Consider the following 19,106-nt stretch of genomic DNA (forward strand, 5'->3'; position numbering starts at 1 on the left):
CTTCGGACTGGATTGGCCAGATAAATTTTATCACTCTCGTAGGATTAACATATGTTACTACTTCTGCCAAAAAAATGAAAAAACAACAACCTACTCTTCCGAAACAAGCAATTTCTTTTTATATCCCACCAAACAGAGAAACATGTCCGAAAGGAAAATGAACCAAAAAAAAAAAAAAAAAACTTCACAAAAAGCTGCAATTTACATTGAAAATAAACCCCCTTGTTGTTTCAAGCCTCTTCAAGAGCTTTCTTGATGTCTTTCTGCTCACCGAAAAAAAGAAAAGCGTATCAGGACAATGACCGCATATTACATAGACAATTTGGATTCCCAAAGAATGGATACCTCGATTGATAGCGGTGTAACCATTGTGCTGTAACGATCAATCACTAAGCCATCTTTGCTGACCAAGAACTTGGTGAAGTTCCACTTAATTCTGGAACCCCAAAAAGTGGGTTTACTTGCCTTAAGGAATTTGTAGAGTGGTGCAGCGTTTTGACCGTTTACGCGTACCTAATCCCACATTCACAACTCGCAAGTGTAAATGGATTTCAAAAAAATTATATATAAATAAAAAAAACTCAATCCAAGCGTCCTGATCTGATCTCTACCTACCTTCTGGAAAACAGGGTATTCTGCTTTAAAGCGTGTACAGGCAAACTCTTGAGCTTCTTGACTTGTGCCTGGCTCCTGGTATAGAAACTGGTTGCAAGGGAATGCCAAGATCTCAAACTCTGAAAACGAGGTCATGAAATGGTAAAGTTAACAAAAGGAGATGAGCTTGCGCAACTGCATAACAAAAGCCCTAAATTAATCATGACCTTGGTCCTTGTATTTCCGGTAAAGTTCGGTGAGCTGGGTATAGTTAGATTCGGTGAAACCGCTGTTTGCACAAACCAAAGGATTAACGAGCGATGAATACGAAATTAGCAAAATTTGGGGAAAGACCCAAAGAGACGAACCATTTGGAGGCCACATTGACGATGAGGAGGACTTTCCCTTGGTAAATGCTCAAATTCACATCCTTCCCCGAGCTATCCTGATGCCCATGAAACAACAACCACAACAGAATAAACAAAATTAGAGCGACGATTCAACCTCGTCCTCTATCTAGTATGAGCAAAAAAGATTGTACCTTTACGGTGAATTGATGGACGGATCTCTCCGGAACCGAAGCAGAAGCACCCATCTCTCTCTCTCTCTCTCCAGAGAAATTACAAGCAGAGACTTTCTCAAGAAGAAGCTTTTTTTTATTTAACCCTCTTTGACCTTTTTCTGCGCGTTCGTGTGGACTCGCTTCTTCCTTTTTTTTCTAGTCTTCTCTCTTTTGTACTTCTTACATAAACATACATGTGCCTTTTTTTAGAAATAATGTAAGAACAAATATAATCTCAACAAGAGGTGTTCAAGTCTATGCGCTATATTCATTTTTATTCATAAGAAAGAAACGTCTACCCAATCATGCACTTCATAAAAAATATGTAGCAACTATTCAGCTGAAATATTATTCTAAGAGATCAAATATACATCATACACTCAGAGGTCAAAAAACCCCACATAAGAAAAAAATTGTTGACAAAAATAAAATAAAATAAAAACAGTAAGGGTAACAGAGGAGAGCAGATAAATACTAAACTCCTCTCAATTACTGCAAATGGCTTTTTAACCATCCCACTCCCTGCTTTGCATGAGATTCTGATTCCAAAAGAAACATCATATCATATGTACACTCACTTCTTTATCATATCCCTATTTCACCTCAACAACAACATAGCCGTTCTCTTTTTAAATTAGAGCCACATCACCTCAGTGTTTTTGCTTTTTGCTTCACACCACCGTCCTCTTTACCGGTTTCGGTCTCTCTCAAGTTTTTCTAGTCACTTCTCTGATGCCACATGCCCGGATCTGCAACATTAAAGGCCAAATGAAACTCAATGTCAGAAGCGAACAATAATATGATCCCACTAAAAACCCTACATGTGTCACTAGAAGATGAGTACATAATTGGCCTTTCATGTCCCTAAAGTTGTTCATACTATGCAAGCGTGGATTTCTAGATAATCAGAAAACCACTTACAAGACCATTTAGTATAAACGTCTAAAACATCCTTACCTCTCATTCCAACAGGAACAGGACCTTCAGAATGCGGCTTAGGGTGAAAAGAGTGTCTGTTATTATATGGGCGAGGAGGATGATTCCACCGCTGGTTCTGGAGCCTTCCAGACTCACGTGGAGGGCCACAATCGTATGAACTGGATGGATAAGGGGTTTTGTGTTTGTCTTGATATCTTGAACCTGAACCTGCAAGATGATCATATCAGACTTCCCATTCCCGCATATTTGCATTAGAAAGCAGATATGACTGTTGGTACGCTTCTATGTGCGGACATATTAATTAACACACGTGTCACTGTAAAAGGTCTCACCATAAGACGAAGAAGGTGGATATCTCCAATTATCTCGATTTTCATATGGTGCATGCCTCATTCTCTCATGGTTATCATGAAAATTTCTTTCATCAAAATTTGGCACGTAATGAGATCTGTGGGAGTATGATGGAGCGTCCTTACGCGACTTCATATGGTGGCCCGGCTCTGTAAATGAGTATTGATGTTGTGGTGGAGGTGGAGGAGGAGGAATATGTGGATGTGGATGAGATGGATAAGGCCTGTGCTGGAAATTAGAACCATCCGCCTGTGGAATGCTATTCATATGGTCTACGCCGGAACTATAAGATAATTCCGGACCTTGATAATGCATCATGCTTCCAGACAGTTGTGGGTTCATCATAGGAGGACCAGCCTGATGATCTCCCTGCATATAAGCAAATACCAATGGGATAAGTAACCATAGCAAGATTTATGATCATGTCTATTGTTCAAAGGATTCTACAACAAGATAACAGACATACATGCATGTTGCGATATCCTCCATCTTCAAATCCATTTAAGTAGGAATCAGACATGGCACACTGAGCCTGCTGTAAAGGGGGAGCTGGTGGTGGCGGTGGAGGTGGTGGCGAGGAAGATGGCAGTGGTGGAGATGACAAGGACACATGCTGATGCTGTTGTCCAAGCTGACAATTGGTAGCCTTCGTATTAACAGCTTGATCAGTGTGTGTGCAGTTTCCGGTTTCCCAAGGAGGAGCCACATCTTCCATTTCAAGCTCACCATCAACATCCTCCAATATAAGTGTATGCCTTTCAGCTGTGGAGGACGAGACATTTTCTTCGAGGATTCTAGACTCATGTTCAGGGGTGACAGGCTCAAAATCCCCTCCATCCGAGTCACTTCCTCCCTCCAAGTCACTCCCTCTCTCCGACTCACTCCCTCCCTCCTCATCCTTAAGCAATGCGGGCATGCAAAATCCAGGGAGCTGGAGAGTTGAATTACTGACACGAAAAGATGAATTAGTTTAACGAATTCAGAGACAAAGATACAGATATAGGTTCAAAAGACCCTAAATCTTACCTTCCATATTCATCCACCAGCATATCCTCCATATCTCTAACAGGATCATCCAACGACCTTTCTGTTCGAGCTGAGCGACGAGAATAGAGGCAAGCAGGAACTATAGTATGTGAATCAAGTTCTCTTATATGGTGACGAACAATAGATTCAGGCAGGATCCGTCTTTCAAGCCAAAGCTTCAAAACCTATAAATAGCAGCAATGTTGAGAAACAATAACGATACAAAAGAGCTAACAAATATTATTGCATACCTTTAAGCACTGGTTCCGATTTTCTTGTGTGGTAGCTCCAGCAGGTACAGCAGCCGCCAATAGGCGAGGTAAAATTACTTGAATGGCTGAAAGATAAACACAACCAGTATCACCTGAAAAGTAGGGTAGTATTCAGTCAATTCCGCAGTTAGATTTGCTGATGTGGCTTAACAAAACTAATTGCACAATGACATACCTTTCAGACCTTTGGAGCACTGAGCGATAGAATCCACAAGGAAAAATAAGTCCACCCTCCTCTTTAAGTTAGACTCACTTTCCAAAGTATGAGCCAAAATCTCCATAGCCTAATTCAAGTAGTTCATCAGGACTTATTATCAACGGGTAACACAAACAAGAATGCTCTCACAAAAACAATAAAACATGCAGAAAAGCAGTTCCCTTCTTCATCAACTAGGTGATCCACACACAAAATCTGTTGCGGTCTCTTCCACATATTATCATATTATTACTCTATCTATATGGCATACAATAGAAAATGTTGCTTCAAAAGATAGAAGCAACATATCTAGGTACCATGATATTAACAATTAACAATAAGTAGTAAGAAGGACGTCAAATTACAGAAAAGGAAAGAAACAGGTCAATAAACTCAGGTAATCAATAATCACAAAAGAAAAAAGGAAAAATCTTTTACCTTTGCAGACACACCAAATTTCATCAAGTCCATAGCCAAACGAGTTGCTCGGCCAATACTCTCCTTTGTCCGCACCAATGAGTTAAGTGCATCCTCAAAAGATTCACTAGTGGATTGCACATCACAACTAACAACTTTCTGTCCCTGACATACACCTGTTTCAATTTTCTCTTCGTTGACAATGGTATCGGAAACAATTTTCTTCTCACCAGATTGAACATTTGGGCTGCAACTACTGTTGTTCTGTATATCATTTGCACTTTCTGCGGTAGAAATGTGGTAATAAACTGAGTTGCTATGTGGAGTGCCCATCGCAGGAGTGTCTGCGATATTAGCAGGAGATAAACTCACTTGTTCACGTGAAAGGTTCTCAGATACTGAGACAGAATTGTTCGCTTGGACCAGTTGCTTCTGTTCATCAGTCTCGCCACTGCAAAAGCACAAGTAGTATACCCTTTTAGTGAACTAGTTCAGTGATGAAGCAGATGTCTGTCTTGTCATTGGAGTTCAGATAATATTAAGATAATAGAAAACTGAATCTTACTGCTGCATGTCTGCCTACATACAACTCCATACACCTATCCTCTACATAGACTTCAAAACCACATCGGAACCAAAAATACTTAAAAGGAACAACCCCTAAAAGGAAAATGTACGAAGAAGATTAATAATGATTCTTTTGTGAATCTCTAATGTAGACAGATTCCTAGTTCTGTGCTACATCACTCTACGTATGAGGACCCAATACGAAATTCCTGCTGAGCCTTAAGGAGAAACTTCTACACTACATTTCAAGAATACATTCACAAGAGTCTGAGACAGTACAGGATTTACTAATGACAGAGACTAGCGTTAAAATAAATAATGATAGAGACAGTAAAAGCAGAATAGGGGCAGAAAGGAAATACTAACAATAGAAACTCACATCATGTTCTCCTGCTGACTGCCCTCAACAGCGTCCTCACATTTGCTACACCTTGTTTCATTCAGAGGTACATTTTCATCAACTATCACATCACTTTCAGTAGCGGAGATGGGTGGATTTGTTGTAGTTTCAGCTGGATTGGCAATAGCATATTCTTCACCCAGACATCCATACTCTTCTTTCAGCAGCATGTTATCAGTCTTTTGCAGCTTCTCAACCTCCTGCTCAATCACCATTAAACAAGGCGATGGAGAATGCTCTACACCTTTAGATTGAACAACCTGAGCCACGCAAGCATCATTATTGCCTTCTTCATTCAGATTTTCACAAGAATTTTCCAATGAGTCACAAGCATCTAGGTCCTGGCTTCTGTCCTGACCAGATAATTGAGAAGGTATACTGGATGAGCATATCACAGAGGCCTTGTCAGCAGATGAATCCACAGTATTGGGATCCAAGGAGGTTTCAATTTTAGTAACTTGATAGCACTGTACGACCGGAAGATCAGACTCACTAGTTGGCAGCTTCATTGGTTGTAAAACCCCGGAGCATATAGTTTCAGGGACACTAGCTGTCTGAGCTTCGCCAGCTGGCAAACTGCTAACTTGATTAGATTCATCTGGTGCCTTACTAAGTTCATTCCACCCCATAGCATATTCACTCTCTCCCACAGTCTGAACGCAAGCCTCAGATGGAGACGGAACTACATTAACCATGTCACCTGAGAGCTTAGCTAAAAATCTAGATTCTTCGACTGCGATAGTATCTTGAATAGAAATTATATCAGTAGGGCTTGTCTGTGCTATTGCACTGACCAGAGTGTCCTTAGGTGATCTTTCTTCAACCTGCGAAGAGCCATTAACCTCATGATTACCTAAAAATGCTCTACTCATCCTGACTCTGGCTCGTTTCAACAGAGGTAAGTGCTCATCCCCATTTTCTTCACAAGGCCTCTCAGTAAACCTTTCATGAGAATTTTGTGATGTTCGAACATTATCACCAGCTCCAGCCTCAAGACCTGCTTCTGCCTCAACTTTAGACGTATGATCAACAAGATCACTAGTACCACGTTTCCTGGTCGGCTTTCTCTTCCTTCTCTTAACCATGGTATTAATTTGGAAGTTAAGCCCCTTGTTGAGCTCATAATCTCCTTCGAGAAACTCTCCACCAATATCAATTTGCTCGACTTTGGAACCAGAATCTAGACCATTGCCTTCATTCCAAGTATTATTATCAGATTCAACTGTCGCAATTTCAGAGGCATTTTCTTCGTCACTTCCATTTGAATTTAAAGCTGATGAAGCCACATCATCTGATTCAGAATGACCTGATAATCTTCTGATCCTTTTTCTCCTTCTTAATGCTCCATCTTCCACGTCATTTATACTCTGCCCACCATCGCTGAATTGCAACATGGAGCTTTGAAGCTTATATGTTTGCAACCTTGATGAACTTTTAGAGTGCTGAACCGAACAAGTTGTTTTTTGTGTTTTTGGGGGAGCACCATTCTGAGATCGTGCCCCTCCATTTCTTCTCCTTGAAGAATATGTTGCTATCTTACGTGGTTCTTTAGCAACTGCACTATCACAGGCTTCGTTACGTAGTACACTGTCATCACGCAGGGCTAGCATTTGTTCAGCAGCCGAAGCATCCTCATTTGGCAGAGATTCATCTCTACCATGACTAGGATCAGACTTCATTTGTGTTAGACTTGTCCCAGTTGGAGTTTCAATGACCTGAGGCAGCAGTGTAGTATTCTCAGCACTCCCAAGAGTGGCTTCTTCAGAAGATTTTGGATCACCAGCTTGCTCTAGCTGCTTAAGCTTCTCATAACTTTCAGTAATCTCCTTTACAGCACGAACAAAATCTGACCCTTTTGCATGTCGTTTTGTCAAAAGTGATTGCTTCTTCTCCTCTGTAAAAGCTTCAACATCAGCAGGATTGCAGAAAGCTCTGGACATGAAAAAAAAAATAACAACAAAATGTCACCAACTCCACATGATTACATACAAGAATAATTCTCACTGATCTAGTAGGCAGGGCAGAAAACGAGTACTGAGCAGTCTACATCATCAATAAACTTTGGCTCTTGCAAAGCTGTGCTGTTCACAGAATACTCTCAATAGACAACAATGGATACATCACTGTTCTCTATCCAACCACTAAGACTAAAAACAATTTTCGAAGAACAGAGAATAAGCATTCTATAGGCTTCAAGAACAATCTAACTTTTTAAAAAAATTCTAACCACAAACGAGATACTTTGCCGGGAAAGAATGCAACCAATATCAAATCAGATAACTATGCTAAACCCAAGAGTAGAAAATAAATGCCAAACAAGAAGCAAACGTTCCCAGCTATCTAGTAATAGAGACATTAGGCACTACACATACGAAAGATGCGAGTGATTCATTCGACAGGGAACCCCCTGGGTGAAAATCACACACATACATATATATATATATATATATACACATACATTCGCTACAATGCCACACAGATAACATTAACAGCTCAAATGAACCCAGATGTGTGTAACAGGCAAAATTGTAATCAAATACTGGAAATTATAAACTGTGATGTCATTTAGGTGTGGGGGTGGGGACAAAGTGCACAATATAATCTAACATTGAAGCCGATAAACAAGGCTACTGAAAAAATAAAAAATAAGAAACAAAGGTCACGATTTCACCAGGAGATGATGAAGTGAGCTCATGTGCAAAGGGGAAGGCCAGGGTGACAAAAAGAACAAACATCCAAATTAAAATCTTAGCATTCAACCACAGAATAGGAGCATAAGAAGAAGTATAGAAGAGGGTAAAGGTAAAGGTGAGAACTCACATCTGTTGTGTTCCAAAAAAGTGAACCAACACTTTCTTCCAATCAGTTGTATATCCCCACTTTTCCGGCTCACTAACCTGAAATTGCATTCAAGAAAAGTAAGCAGGTGGACCAGCAATCGACAAATGAAACCTAAAAATAAGGAGAGCCCTAAGAGAGAAGAAGAATATTAAGCATATTACAACAAAGACTTGACAAGAATATATATATAACCTATGAACTTAATATGGAAATACTGATGAGGCTGCGGCTGAAGGACTATACTATTTGATTAGGCAGTTTATAAGATGATTTTTAAATCCTAAATTACGAGGAGAAGCAGGTATATATATTGCCCGGAGAAACACTAATAAACCATCGAACCAAACCCAAAAGAAGAGAATAATAATTATTTCAGAAAGATGATGAAAAGAGAGGGTCATACCGCGGCAGGCCACGCAGGAAAACCTTTGACTTTGGCGAGCACAAGGTCGCCCACCTTCCACTGTCGGCAGGCGGCAGCTACGGCGGCAGCCTTACCACCGCCTTTCCTGCGGTTGGGAGCCATCAAGAAGACGGTAAAACTAAACTGGAAAGAAGAAGAAGAAGCGATTCTAACACTCGAAGTAAAGCAAGAATCGGAGGCGAAATTGGGAGTGTCTAGGGTTCTCGGTGACAAATCCCCCAGATGAACACGCAGGCATTGAAACCCCGGCCAATCGAAAGAAGTGTGTTGGCGAGACGGTGGAGAAACGGAAACCCTAATCGAGGGAGAAGACGATTTTGTTTTGCCTGTGGGATTGTTTCGCTTTTGAGGACGAAGAAGCGGATGATGGGATTCACACACGAGAACCTCCCAATAATAATAATAATAACTCGAAAAAATTAAACAAAAATTGATGATATTATTCTCGTTAACATGCGCCTTGGCTGCTGCGTAGGTTAACGCTTTCCGTGACCCAACTACCGCCTTTCTACTTCAAAAAACCCTTCAGTGTTGAGGCCCATTAGCGACTTAACATGATGGCCCATTTGTGATTTTTACGACTTTTTCAAAGTTTTCATTTAGGCCTTTTGGGTTGGCTAAAATCGGAACAGATGCAAATGGATTGAAAGCGGAACAGTGATCGGCCGGCCGGCCGTGGTGGAATTTTGATTATTGAGACTTCTAAAAGAAATTATCGTATTTCCCACAAAACCTGATATTGACTTAGATCTCCGTTTGCCCTCTCACGGTTACGGCGAAGAGCGCCGTAACCGTGAGAGGGCCTCTGTTTCTTTGTGTTTCGTTTATTCCTGTTTTTGTTTCGCATCGGTGAGATCTGGTAGTTTGATGGGGATGTTAGTGAGTCAATCCTTAGTTGGTCTTCACGGTGAGGTTTGGTAGGCGTTCGTTGGAGAGCTGCTCTTCCTCCCCCAGCGGTTTCAGGAGAAGTCTCCTTTGGTGCTTCTCGTTTCTGTGACCTTGGGCTTTTGTGGTCTTCTGATTGTGTAAGCTAATCCTCCCATCTTTCTCCTCCGTCTCTTAGCTTGGTTTAGGTGTTTAGTTTTGGTTGCAGTGGTGTTGGCCTTCGATTGGGGAGTATTTGTTTGTTTTGTGTTCAGACTTTGTGATTGTGTTGAGGAAGCAGTTTGAGCAGCCTTATCTGTGAAGGTCACTGATTACAAGTAAAAATGATGATGCCGGATTATAGATCTACGGTTGGTTTGAAGAATAAATGCCATTGTCGTTTGCTTGTTCCTGTCTCAGATGTTGTAGTTACTCTTGTTCTTATCTACGTTTCGAAGCTGCAGTTGTGGTTTGGCTGTGTAGTGGATCTTTGTCAGTTCCGTCCAGCCGTTGCCTTTCCTCCCGTTCATTGTCTCTTCGGTTCAGCTTGTACTCCTTGCAGGTTCGATTTCTTTCTTAGCAGAAGTTTCGTGTTTAAGTGATTGGTTGTGGTAGTCTTTGCTCCTTGTCTCTGCTTTCGTGATTGGTGTAGATCAGTTAGCTTTTTGGCGGACTCTAGTCAGACGTTAAGAGACGTTTCAGTCGTCGTCGTCGCATCTGGAAGTGTGTTCGAGGCTCTATGTCCTTCTATGAGGCTCTTTACTTGCCGGGTTATGTTGTCCTTGTTTTTGAGAGATTGGCTCTCTTTGTGATAGGAGAAGGTAGATGTTATTCTACGATTTGGCCGTGGGCTTTCGTGATAAATCGCATTTGCTGGTGTTTCAGGAGAAGAAGTCTCTCTTTTCTTTTAGTGCTATCCTTTTTTTAAGGTCTGCCTAAAACTTCTGCTTTTATGTTTAGGAATTGTCCTCTTTCGATTTTGGTCTTGGTACTATCTGCTTGCATTTGTAGTTTTCTTTGTCTCCTTTGGATAAGGTTTAGTTTCCGGGAACTTCTCTTTGTTTGCCGGCTTAGTTTCCCTCTTTTGGGCTGTAGACTCTGGGGATATTTTTGTTTTCCGCCGGCATAAGTTGTAATTCACAATGTATCTTTTTATGTTCTATAATATTATCAGATGACCAAAAAAAAGACTTAGATTCATTTATAATTTTGTAAACAAAATACACCTACCTGTCTTTCTAGAGTCTACCAACCTGTTACGGTGTTACCTACCTAGTACCTACCACCTCAAGTTGAGGGCCAAATCAAGAATGGCTTCAACTTGACGGATGGTTCGCTGCTTCTCTTGCTGCTTAAATTTAAGTGCTATAGCTTCAGGATCAAGCCCTTCTCCTTTCTTACCAGTATCGGCGTCTTCCTCTACTCTCACTTCCCGTAGCAATGCATCCAATTCTCTTACAAAGTCTACTCTCAAAAGGGTGTTGTCCGTCTCAGTCTCAATGGGCGGTCGCAACGGTCCTTGATGCTGCAAACACAGCAGTGATTCTTTTTTTTTTGTTCAAAGGCTTTTTTCTTGTTTTAAGAAAAATTAGAAAAGAGTAATAAATAAAAACATGAAAGAAACTGGCACCATATCAATGTCGAATCCGGGTGGCATTAGAATGCTGAAGGGGTCTTCTCGTGGGAAGGTCTCAGCCATTCGTTTCCTGCAGTCCTTGAGCCAAGCATCGTCTTCAAAACCATCATGCATGTTTAGAAGATCATTCAGCAGTTTCATCGCAGGACTTGCTTGCCGTTTTAAGATCTCTGTCTGGATATATAAGTAAAGAAAGAGACACTCGATATAAGGAATTCACTTTCACCTTAGCCTTTACTAAATCCTTTTTAACTACTTAAAAGGATCATCATAAAAGGAGTAGGCCATATTTTTTGATGACTAACTAATACGATTTAAAAACATCTTCCTTGACAAAATGAGTATAAGCAGCAGCCGCTCAAGGAGGTTATATAGCATAGTAAAAAAACACAATCCAGAGAAAAGAATACCTCGACTCTTCTATACAAAAGATCAAGACTTCGTACGGCGTCCTTCTCATCCTGAAAGTAGTAACAGGGGACATGATGAGTGAAGACCACAGAATGAAAGAATCTAAGGAAACATTTCAATTCAAAAGGAACAAAATATATTACATCGCGGCGAGCAAGGTCAAGGCGGTTCCATATAATCATGAGAACAAGCTCGTCAAGTTCTCCTTTCTCGGCTGCTTCTTCAATTCTCTACACACACGAATTCGTGAAAGAGAATCAGACCTAATTTTCTAACAAAAAAAAAAAAAAAAGGGTTGGGCGGTGGGGGACATTAAAGTTTTTTACCTCTTCGACTTCCTCGGCAGCTCTGATGAAGCTGGAGACGAGCTTTCTGGCTTTCCTTAAGTCTTCCTCAGGAAATTCTTTCAACCTCATGCCAATTTCACGGTACTCTTCAATCTTTCTCTCCTCTTCTTCTTCTTCCTCCCGCTGCATCCGCCTCAATTCTTTCGTCTTCTCTCTCTGTCGAGCTTGCCATTCCTAAGGTTTAGGTATATCAAACAAATTAATCAGATTACTAAATACACACAGAAACAAACGGATGAGGAGGAGACGAACATCATCGTAATACTCCGGTGGCATTCCTTCTAGAAGCACTTCATCTTTTTCCTTCGAGCATCTTCTTATGAATTTATCGCCAGGAGTATTTAGACGAACCAAACTAATTTTGGAGAACGAAATCGAGGACTCTGTCCTCAGAAGCGTCTTCACTTCAGAAACAAGCCGAGGGCTGAACAGAGGAGATCCGCACGTTAGCACCAACGACGTCGCCGCCATAGCCGACCTTCAAGCTTTTTTTATCTACACTACAATCTGGTTTTTTTATTTTATTATCTTCTTCTACTTGTAATCTCGCGAATTTCGAAAATTAACCCCCGTAGTTAATAATGTCTCTCAAACCGGACCTGGAATCTCAAAATGTTAATTGGTAAACCATGTTTGAGACCTTTTGTTCTTCAATTTTTTTTTTTTTTTTACCATTTAGTAGTAATTTCACCAACATAGCTTATTCCTGTATTCCTACTTTACATCTTTCTTTCTCAAAATTTCTTTATTCTATTTCCTACATGTTCACTTTAGTTGTTCCGGTTAAAGCCGTTGTTTGTGAATTAATGTTACTCTAAATTATAAATACATAATAATACATACACAAATCTAATCTGAGGAATATAAGTGATCACCACAGTTTAGATATTAGTCCGAGAAAAGAAAGTTGAAACACGTAAAGCTAAAGTTGATGGCAAGTCTCCACGATGAGTTCAGTCGCTGCACCCATTGTCCCAAGGCCGCCCGCGCATAGTAGAGCAAGAGCCAAGTCTTGCTCGTTCCACTGCCTCAGACTTTTGCTTAGCCTCTTAATTACTTCAACATCCACCTCTAGCACCCAAGCCGGCGTGCATTGCACCATCAGGCTCACAAAGCCGGTCACGTAAGCTTGCCATGTGGCCCAATCACAGCCCAGTGATATCTTCCCTTCCAATGCACTCACCAAAAACTCCAAATGCAGCCACAGAACCCTTGGCCGGCGTTTTGAGGCAGGAGATGAGGAGTCCACTCCCCAAGCAAATGCACTGCTCAGGATTGCAAAGTAAGCCAACGCATAACCTCTTAGCATCGGGACCATTCCTCTCAAATCGTCTTCTTCTCCGTGAACCGAGATGAACCAAGATGGTAATGTCTCCTTGATCAGAGCCTGAACCAGGTTTAGGCCACCGGAGATCCACACAAGAGAGGCTCCCAGTGAAGCTGCCAGCTTGACACGTGTCATTGCCAGAGAAAGTGAAACCTGCCCAATCCCATACCTTGACCCATCTTTCGTTTTCTTCAGTTTCTCTGCTTGCTCAGCTGGTAGCTCCCTGGTGGCAATGCTCTTCACAGAGAACATCAGAAGCGAGAGGATTTCTTCTGTCAGGAACATGACATCTCTGATTGACCGGTGCACTTTTATGTACAAGATTCCTGGGGCAGCTGTGGAGATTCCACCAGAGTAGCGAGACCCGAAACCATGGCCAAGGAGTGCGCCCACTCCCCCATAACTGCAGAGTTGGGAGGTAGGTGTCAGACCAAGAGTGCAAGTGAAGCAGCTTCTGAGGAGCTGAATAACAGCATCGCTGTTGTGGTGGAATACAGTCCTGGAGGCTGAGAAGATAAGAAAGTCACTCCAGCGCTTCACTTTCTGAGTCCACAGCGATGTCACAATCGGCATGCAGGGCCAGGGGCAAGCGGCAGCAAGGGAGTCCAAGGCAGGTCCCACTAGTACAAGGAAACGCTCTGTTGCTTTGTCGAGCTTGTAGGTTATAGTGAGGCTGACTAGTGCAGCGAGAGGCAAGGGAAGTGTAGCCGCAGAGATTCCATCTGCAAATAAATACATACATGTTTTAAGGGATGAGAGATTGCCAGTGTAATCATTGTATTCATTTGTTCCAGCATATTCTTTTCAAGCTTTCTCTGCAGTTGCAGTTTTACAGATATGACAACTGTTTACAGGTCTACTAAGCAAGACCCCCAGGGACATGTTGTCGGGGACTGCCATAACTGCATCTAACCAAGACCCCCCAGGGATATGTTGTCCGGGACTGCCATGACTGCATCTAAGCAAGATCCCCCAGGGACATGTTGTTTGGGACTGCGACGACTGCATCTAAGGTTCTAACCTTTCATGTACAAGACCCCTAGAACCTGAGTATATCTGCGAGAGAAGAAAAGCATTACCTGCCGGAAGCCTTGGGACGTCAACGCCAGTAGCTGCTAAGATCTTCTCTATCTGTTGCTCAACACTTGCTAAATTTGCTGCAGGACTAGGCCAGTCAGTTCCATTCATAGAAACGGGCTTCCACAGACCTCGTGTTACTTCCGAGGAAAAGTAGCTAACCATGGTTCCTAGTGTTGCTGGCAGAAAATCAGCCAAGATTTTTAGACCTGAAACAAATGAAGCGGGCAGATTTTAGATCACGCCTACCCCACTATTGGCTGCCTTCGGAGCAGCGTTTGTGAATTATGATGCACCCAGACAGTCATACAAAAATAGCCTATAATGTGGTGAGTTGGTAATCGTCATATGTAGAAAAGTATCCCCTTGTCCAAATATATTTCACTAAGAGGTGTCAATCTCTATATTTACAGGAAAATAGACAAACCTGTTGCTAGTTCCCGAGGAGAAAGTGATCCATGAGCACAGGCAGTAAGAGTAGCATCAAGCACAAACGGGGCCGCTTCCAAGATATCCCAAGCAGGTAACTTGAGTTGATCAGAAGAGTCGTCCACCCCGGAAGTAGATAAACTACTGCTCCCTGAAGATGGAGTTAGTGACTGACTACCACCCTTATTTGCCTTCTTGAACATCATGCTAAGGAGGGAATCAACAATGTGATGCACTGGGCTTCCTGTCTTTAGTTCAGAGAGAATTGAAGCCATACATTCTTGATGCTGCCGATACCACTGTTTCAGTCTGGGGAATGAATCCATGAAGATGGGATCGACAGAGACATCTATCACTTTCGAAAATCTTCGACGTGCCATGCGATCCTTTGGGGACTTTCCAAAACATTCCAGTCGGCAATTTCTCACTAACAAGAGATACTCGGGGCTTGGTTGAGGGCCCACCGGCGGAACATCTCCCAAGACGTAATCTAGTGGTGGGTGATCAAATCTCCATAACCTTAGAAGAAGCGTAAATGCAGTGGAGAAAACAGCATGAGAGGAGATTACTTCCCCAGTTGGGAGAGTCCATGTAATGTTCGGAATACCGGAGCCAAATGCTTCACATATAGGCATCAAGGCACCAGCAAGCAATGGGACCTGACAAAATAAGTATAAATACTAACCCATTGAAAATAGCACATTCTTTGTCTATTGCCAAAAAACATAAGTTGAAGAGGAACAAAAAAAAAACCTACCACACCGTGCAATGAGAAAATCTGAACACAATCTATGGGTGATATCCCAACAAGAAGAACATTAAGAAACGGCGCAGAATTGATTAGATGGCTATAACTCCCAGAAAGATCAGTTGGAGCCGGAGGCGAGAGTAAAGTTACAATGAAGATAATGACATGCTCCTGGTATTAATCAGAGATGGGGTTAGATATATAAGATGAGGAGGCCGCAGAAAGAAGATCTAAGCGGAGCAATGGGAGCAATTAAACTTTCTCGAATGAAGATCACAGAATTGGAATCTAGGTGCCAAACATACTTGTATGCTCCAACCACGAAATAGAGATGCTCCACAGAGAATAGAAGCCGCAGCTAGCTTCTCATCTTCTGAACCAGTAGTTGCAACCTCGTACATCTTTTCGATCTCTGCTAAGCTTCCATCATATTAATGAGTTCAATTCAGTTGCCTTAAAGCTGAGAAGGTTTAAAAAACTCCACTTACATAGTCTTGGAAACAGACAATACTCAATTATAAACAGGTATTAGTACATGCAAACTAGATATATGGTCTTTTTCCTACTAATGCCCCTTTTAACTAATGACCTAAAGAGAAACATAAACAAAGATCGATTTAGATTAAACATACCTAGAAGCTGGAGTTGCGATTAGTGAATTTGTCAATGACGGTGTTAGAGGAGAACCCTTCATAACTAGAGACCAACCAGAAATATTCCCAGCAATACCTTGAGGAACTTGATTGGTTCCCCCAGTTACAAAGCCTGGCCAGAGATATGCGGATGTGTCCAACAGATTTCTGGAGATACAAGCTTCCACTATGAGATGGCGCATGTTACCAGCTGTGCCAACACATATCACAATTACCAAACCACACATATACCAACCAGAATGCTGGCGCAGTTTAATATTGGGAGAGCAAAAAGTAGATGGCAAATTTACTTACAGCAACCACATGGAGATTCGCTCATGCTTGTATTTTCATGGGATTCATGACCATTTGTATTGCCGGAAATGAACATAACAGCTTTAGCAACAGCTTGATTTGCACCAGACTGTACGGAACGTGGTGGTGTCAGCAAGCTTTCATAATCACCAAGTTGTTGTAAGCTATTGACTAATCCTTGTCGGCATTTTCCTTTTTTCTCTTTCCACTGGTTGTGTGGGCTAGATGAGCTTTGATCAATCCATTGGCTTTCTTCTTCGTCAATAATATTGGCAACTGCAAGTGGAGTGACGGATAGTAATACACAAAGAAACGTGTCGGTGCGAGGCACAGGACCCTCGATTGGGTCTCTTTCCTTCAAATTACAACATAAATTCGTCAATTTAAAACTTCATAAGACACATTCTCATTATATAAGCTTCTAATTATAAATCATGCATATGTGCAACAGAAGTTGGTGCCTCACACATGTTATTACTTAGTTCAGATCATGTTTCCATCATATGCATGAAAAAGCAATAACGCAGATATAGATTCTCCTAAAAGCAGAAAGATCAGAAAAAATAACCCTAATGCTAAAAGCTTAGTAGTGTCAGAATAGATTGCTACCCTTTGCACAAGGCGTAAGGCTGCTAACCATAGAGCTAGAAAGGCATCATGCCATGTTGTACTGTTAGCTGCCTGCAATGCTTTTACAAGACCTGCAAATATTCGCTTATGTTCAAATAAAACCCATAACAATAAGTATGAAGATATTTGAGGAGACGAGATATGCAAGAACGACAATGGAGAAATCTACTAGCACCGGTTAGATTTTCAACAGCGCTGGCTGCTGCAGCTTGTGTCCCATCCATTATGTCTTCGAAGAAAAGATCAATGGGAAGCCAAAGTGCAGACTCACTAGTCCCATGATGCTGACTAGTCAATGCTAACTTAGAGCCAGAGGAGACAATCGCATGAAACTCTCCTCGAGGGATGGTCTTGCTCTCCCTTTCAAGAAATTTACGTGTATGATAGGCCAGCTGTGTAAGGGCTTCTGGATTTATATGTTTTGAATTCCTCACTGTCAATGATTTGGTTGCCAGCACTCCAAAGCGCTGACTGAAATCTTCCCAGTGTGTTGGCCTGAAGAGAAAGGAAACTTTGAGGGATTGGTAGAGAAACATCTGAAGACGTTGGTACATTTTCATTCATTTGCAAGAAATCAAGCTCATGAGGCCGGCATTGTCCACAATGATACGAATCAGACAAAAACAGAAAGGGGTGCTAGTTAAAAAAAGGTCTTACATGTTTTGACTTGCCAAGTGAAGAATCCTTGATGTTACTTTATTCTGCAAAAATTCTTGGATAAGCTCGATAGCCATTTCAGTGTTTGCTTTCTCTAGTGCATCATGGTTCTCATTTCTCTTGACAGGATTTTCCAGCCCATCTATTTCCATGTCGTGTGGCCTGCTAGGCCATTTAGACCTCTTAGTAGATGTCAGTTCTAGAAGCCCTTCCTCGTCTAGGGATGCATCAACTAGCTGCCAGACAATGGAGAAGACAAATGCAAGGAGAATACTTCCCGGCTCTTGATCTTGGATACCAAAGGTTTCAGAAAGATGAAGGATGTCATTGATGGAATTCATTGTCCTGTTCATTTGTAAACTTTCACATTGGTATGCATTTAAAAACCTAAAAAGAAGGAGAGCTAATCAAAGAAATATGAGCTCTATGATTACTCCAATAAAAACCAGTGCATTAAAAGTCTTAATGCACCGCCAAAAGAAGATCTAAAAAGTATTTACACATACTCTTGAACTCGAAACTAAAGCCTGGTTATACACACCATATCGACAAAACACCATTAACTGAGATTAGGAACTCACTTGTGATATCCTGGTCCTCTGATTAGAGGCATGAACGAGAATGCATGTCTCTTGAGAAGTTCCATATAGAGCCTATAGGCTGCGGGATGAAGCTTTCTATTCGAGATTACCCTAAAATTAGCAACCATAAGAATTACAAGGATAGATCAAAAACAGTAAGATGATTAGACTGTAGTGTTCTAAATGAGCCTACTCTGAAAACAAAAAAAAAGAGATATTACAGACAGTTTGAAGGAAATGTTTCAAGAAGCAGCATAATGAATTTAGTAGTAAATCCGGAGATTACGAGCGAGCATTAACCAAGTGTATAGGAAATTCCATATAACTGGTTCCAGAGCCAAACCTAAAAGACTTTCCAAGTAGGGAGTTACCTTGGGTAGAGAAGGGCGAGGACAAGTAGGGGAGGGACAAGATTGACGGATATAGCTTTCTCGAGAAGCTTCCATGAAAGAGGAGTGTGATTTTCCCAGAAGATGTGGGAGACGAGGAGTTGAGCGAGGTCCGGGGAGGGAAGGGAGACTCCAGAAGAGGTGAGGGTCAAGCGAAGCTGAAGAGCCCAGTGAAGCGGATCGACGTTCTTCTCCTGCGCCGACCTAATAAGAGACGTAACCGAGTGCCAGAGAGTCGGTTGAAAATCCGACGGAGCCACGGCCATTGGACGCCGACCCGGGGAGAATCAAGTGTTTGGGAGTCGAACAAATTGACCGTCTTCTTCTTCTTCGTCTTCTTCTCTCACAGACTTTTTTTTTTTTTTTTTTTTTTTTTTTTTTTTAATCTATCGCCAATTTACTCTTTTTTTTTTTTTGTTCTTCTCACACGATTTTTTCTTTCTAGAGAGAAAGAGAAATTTTGGAAAGGATAGC

At 41.6% G+C, this 19,106-nt stretch overlaps 5 protein-coding genes across 15 annotated transcripts; 1 reads left to right on the plus strand and 4 right to left on the minus strand.

Moving 5' to 3' along the window:
* Nucleotides 1–96: 96 nt before the first annotated feature.
* LOC109132799 (putative glutathione peroxidase 4) lies at nucleotides 97–1,458 on the minus strand. The gene is made up of 6 exons (XM_087512850.1): nucleotides 1,136–1,458; nucleotides 963–1,039; nucleotides 822–883; nucleotides 616–734; nucleotides 346–513; nucleotides 97–263 (listed from the first exon to the last, which is right to left on the minus strand). The coding sequence occupies exons 1-6, from the start codon at nucleotides 1,187–1,189 to the stop codon at nucleotides 231–233; spliced, it is 513 nt and encodes a 170-aa protein (XP_087368976.1). The 5' UTR covers nucleotides 1,190–1,458; the 3' UTR covers nucleotides 97–230.
* LOC104784483 (protein HUA2-LIKE 2) lies at nucleotides 1,453–9,224 on the minus strand. 3 transcript variants are annotated; one of them, XR_015598159.1, is made up of 12 exons: nucleotides 8,569–8,996; nucleotides 8,145–8,221; nucleotides 5,304–7,256; nucleotides 4,730–4,808; nucleotides 4,379–4,641; nucleotides 3,920–4,028; nucleotides 3,724–3,836; nucleotides 3,473–3,657; nucleotides 2,913–3,393; nucleotides 2,428–2,815; nucleotides 2,114–2,302; nucleotides 1,453–1,905 (listed from the first exon to the last, which is right to left on the minus strand). XR_015598159.1 is itself a non-coding variant. In XM_010509507.2 (11 exons), the coding sequence occupies exons 1-11, from the start codon at nucleotides 8,689–8,691 to the stop codon at nucleotides 1,874–1,876; spliced, it is 4,080 nt and encodes a 1,359-aa protein (XP_010507809.2). In that variant the 5' UTR covers nucleotides 8,692–9,224; the 3' UTR covers nucleotides 1,453–1,873. The 3 variants fall into 3 exon arrangements, 1 of the variants encoding a protein (XP_010507809.2); XR_015598160.1 differs by having other exon boundaries at nucleotides 5,291–7,256; XM_010509507.2 differs by having other exon boundaries at nucleotides 4,379–4,808; nucleotides 8,569–9,224.
* Nucleotides 9,225–9,474: 250 nt separating this feature from the next.
* Nucleotides 9,475–10,506, plus strand: LOC104784484 (uncharacterized). Of its 3 annotated transcripts, XM_087512853.1 has the most exons (4): nucleotides 9,475–9,614; nucleotides 9,729–9,824; nucleotides 9,918–10,015; nucleotides 10,106–10,506. In XM_087512853.1, exons 2-4 carry the CDS (start codon nucleotides 9,798–9,800, stop codon nucleotides 10,263–10,265), a joined length of 285 nt encoding a protein of 94 aa, XP_087368979.1. In that variant the 5' UTR covers nucleotides 9,475–9,614; nucleotides 9,729–9,797; the 3' UTR covers nucleotides 10,266–10,506. The 3 variants fall into 3 exon arrangements, with proteins under 3 accessions (XP_087368979.1, XP_087368977.1, XP_087368978.1); XM_087512851.1 differs by having other exon boundaries at nucleotides 9,729–10,015; XM_087512852.1 differs by having other exon boundaries at nucleotides 9,608–9,824.
* A 122-nt stretch (nucleotides 10,507–10,628) lies between these two features.
* On the minus strand, nucleotides 10,629–12,397 carry LOC104784485 (protein PALE CRESS, chloroplastic). 2 transcript variants are annotated; one of them, XM_010509510.2, is made up of 6 exons: nucleotides 12,100–12,397; nucleotides 11,827–12,021; nucleotides 11,644–11,730; nucleotides 11,500–11,550; nucleotides 11,084–11,263; nucleotides 10,629–10,978 (listed from the first exon to the last, which is right to left on the minus strand). In XM_010509510.2, exons 1-6 carry the CDS (start codon nucleotides 12,316–12,318, stop codon nucleotides 10,733–10,735), a joined length of 978 nt encoding a protein of 325 aa, XP_010507812.1. In that variant the 5' UTR covers nucleotides 12,319–12,397; the 3' UTR covers nucleotides 10,629–10,732. The 2 variants fall into 2 exon arrangements, with proteins under 2 accessions (XP_010507812.1, XP_087368973.1); XM_087512847.1 differs by having other exon boundaries at nucleotides 10,629–10,998.
* A 245-nt stretch (nucleotides 12,398–12,642) lies between these two features.
* On the minus strand, nucleotides 12,643–19,103 carry LOC147943106 (mediator of RNA polymerase II transcription subunit 33B-like). 6 transcript variants are annotated; one of them, XM_087512841.1, is made up of 12 exons: nucleotides 18,615–19,103; nucleotides 18,244–18,354; nucleotides 17,663–18,007; nucleotides 17,181–17,500; nucleotides 16,985–17,076; nucleotides 16,376–16,730; nucleotides 16,061–16,271; nucleotides 15,734–15,840; nucleotides 15,438–15,599; nucleotides 14,679–15,339; nucleotides 14,254–14,460; nucleotides 12,643–13,896 (listed from the first exon to the last, which is right to left on the minus strand). In XM_087512841.1, exons 8-12 carry the CDS (start codon nucleotides 15,827–15,829, stop codon nucleotides 12,770–12,772), a joined length of 2,253 nt encoding a protein of 750 aa, XP_087368967.1. In that variant the 5' UTR covers nucleotides 15,830–15,840; nucleotides 16,061–16,271; nucleotides 16,376–16,730; nucleotides 16,985–17,076; nucleotides 17,181–17,500; nucleotides 17,663–18,007; nucleotides 18,244–18,354; nucleotides 18,615–19,103; the 3' UTR covers nucleotides 12,643–12,769. The 6 variants fall into 6 exon arrangements, with proteins under 6 accessions (XP_087368967.1, XP_087368968.1, XP_087368966.1 ...); XM_087512842.1 differs by having other exon boundaries at nucleotides 15,734–15,843; nucleotides 18,615–19,057; XM_087512840.1 differs by having other exon boundaries at nucleotides 15,734–15,848; nucleotides 18,615–19,057.
* Nucleotides 19,104–19,106: the final 3 nt, after the last annotated feature.

This window comes from Camelina sativa, chromosome 5 (assembly GCF_030686135.1).
Source record: "Camelina sativa cultivar CO46 ecotype springtype chromosome 5, ASM3068613v1".
Classification (NCBI taxonomy): Eukaryota; Viridiplantae; Streptophyta; class Magnoliopsida; order Brassicales; family Brassicaceae; genus Camelina; species Camelina sativa.

Bases quoted from the DNA above. Each gene is read 5' to 3' on its own strand.
- LOC109132799 (XM_087512850.1), bottom strand. From the start codon at position 1,189: ATGGGTGCTTCTGCTTCGGTTCCGGAGAGATCCGTCCATCAATTCACC. The intron at 1,040-1,135 runs GTACAATCTTTT...CATGGGCATCAG, and splicing joins TCCATCAATTCACCGTAAAG to GATAGCTCGGGGAAGGATGT. The intron at 884-962 runs GTTCGTCTCTTT...TTGTGCAAACAG, and splicing joins GTCAATGTGGCCTCCAAATG to CGGTTTCACCGAATCTAACT.
- LOC104784483 (XM_010509507.2), bottom strand. From the start codon at position 8,691: ATGGCTCCCAACCGCAGGAAAGGCGGTGGTAAGGCTGCCGCCGTAGCT. The intron at 7,257-8,144 runs GTGAGTTCTCAC...TTTCATGTCCAG, and splicing joins TTTTTTGGAACACAACAGAT to AGCTTTCTGCAATCCTGCTG. The intron at 1,906-2,113 runs GTAAGGATGTTT...TTAATGTTGCAG, and splicing joins TGTTCCTGTTGGAATGAGAG to ATCCGGGCATGTGGCATCAG.
- LOC104784484 (XM_087512851.1), top strand. From the start codon at position 9,798: ATGATGATGCCGGATTATAGATCTACGGTTGGTTTGAAGAATAAATGC. The intron at 10,016-10,105 runs GTTCGATTTCTT...TGATTGGTGTAG, and splicing joins TCAGCTTGTACTCCTTGCAG to ATCAGTTAGCTTTTTGGCGG.
- LOC104784485 (XM_010509510.2), bottom strand. From the start codon at position 12,318: ATGGCGGCGACGTCGTTGGTGCTAACGTGCGGATCTCCTCTGTTCAGC. The intron at 12,022-12,099 runs GTTCGTCTCCTC...CCTAAACCTTAG, and splicing joins CACCGGAGTATTACGATGAT to GAATGGCAAGCTCGACAGAG. The intron at 11,731-11,826 runs GTAAAAAACTTT...TCGTGTGTGTAG, and splicing joins CTGCCGAGGAAGTCGAAGAG to AGAATTGAAGAAGCAGCCGA.
- LOC147943106 (XM_087512839.1), bottom strand. From the start codon at position 18,898: ATGGCCGTGGCTCCGTCGGATTTTCAACCGACTCTCTGGCACTCGGTT. The intron at 18,008-18,243 runs GTGAGTTCCTAA...ACAAATGAACAG, and splicing joins AGAGGACCAGGATATCACAA to GACAATGAATTCCATCAATG. The intron at 15,340-15,437 runs GTAGGTTTTTTT...TTATTTTGTCAG, and splicing joins TTTTCTCATTGCACGGTGTG to GTCCCATTGCTTGCTGGTGC.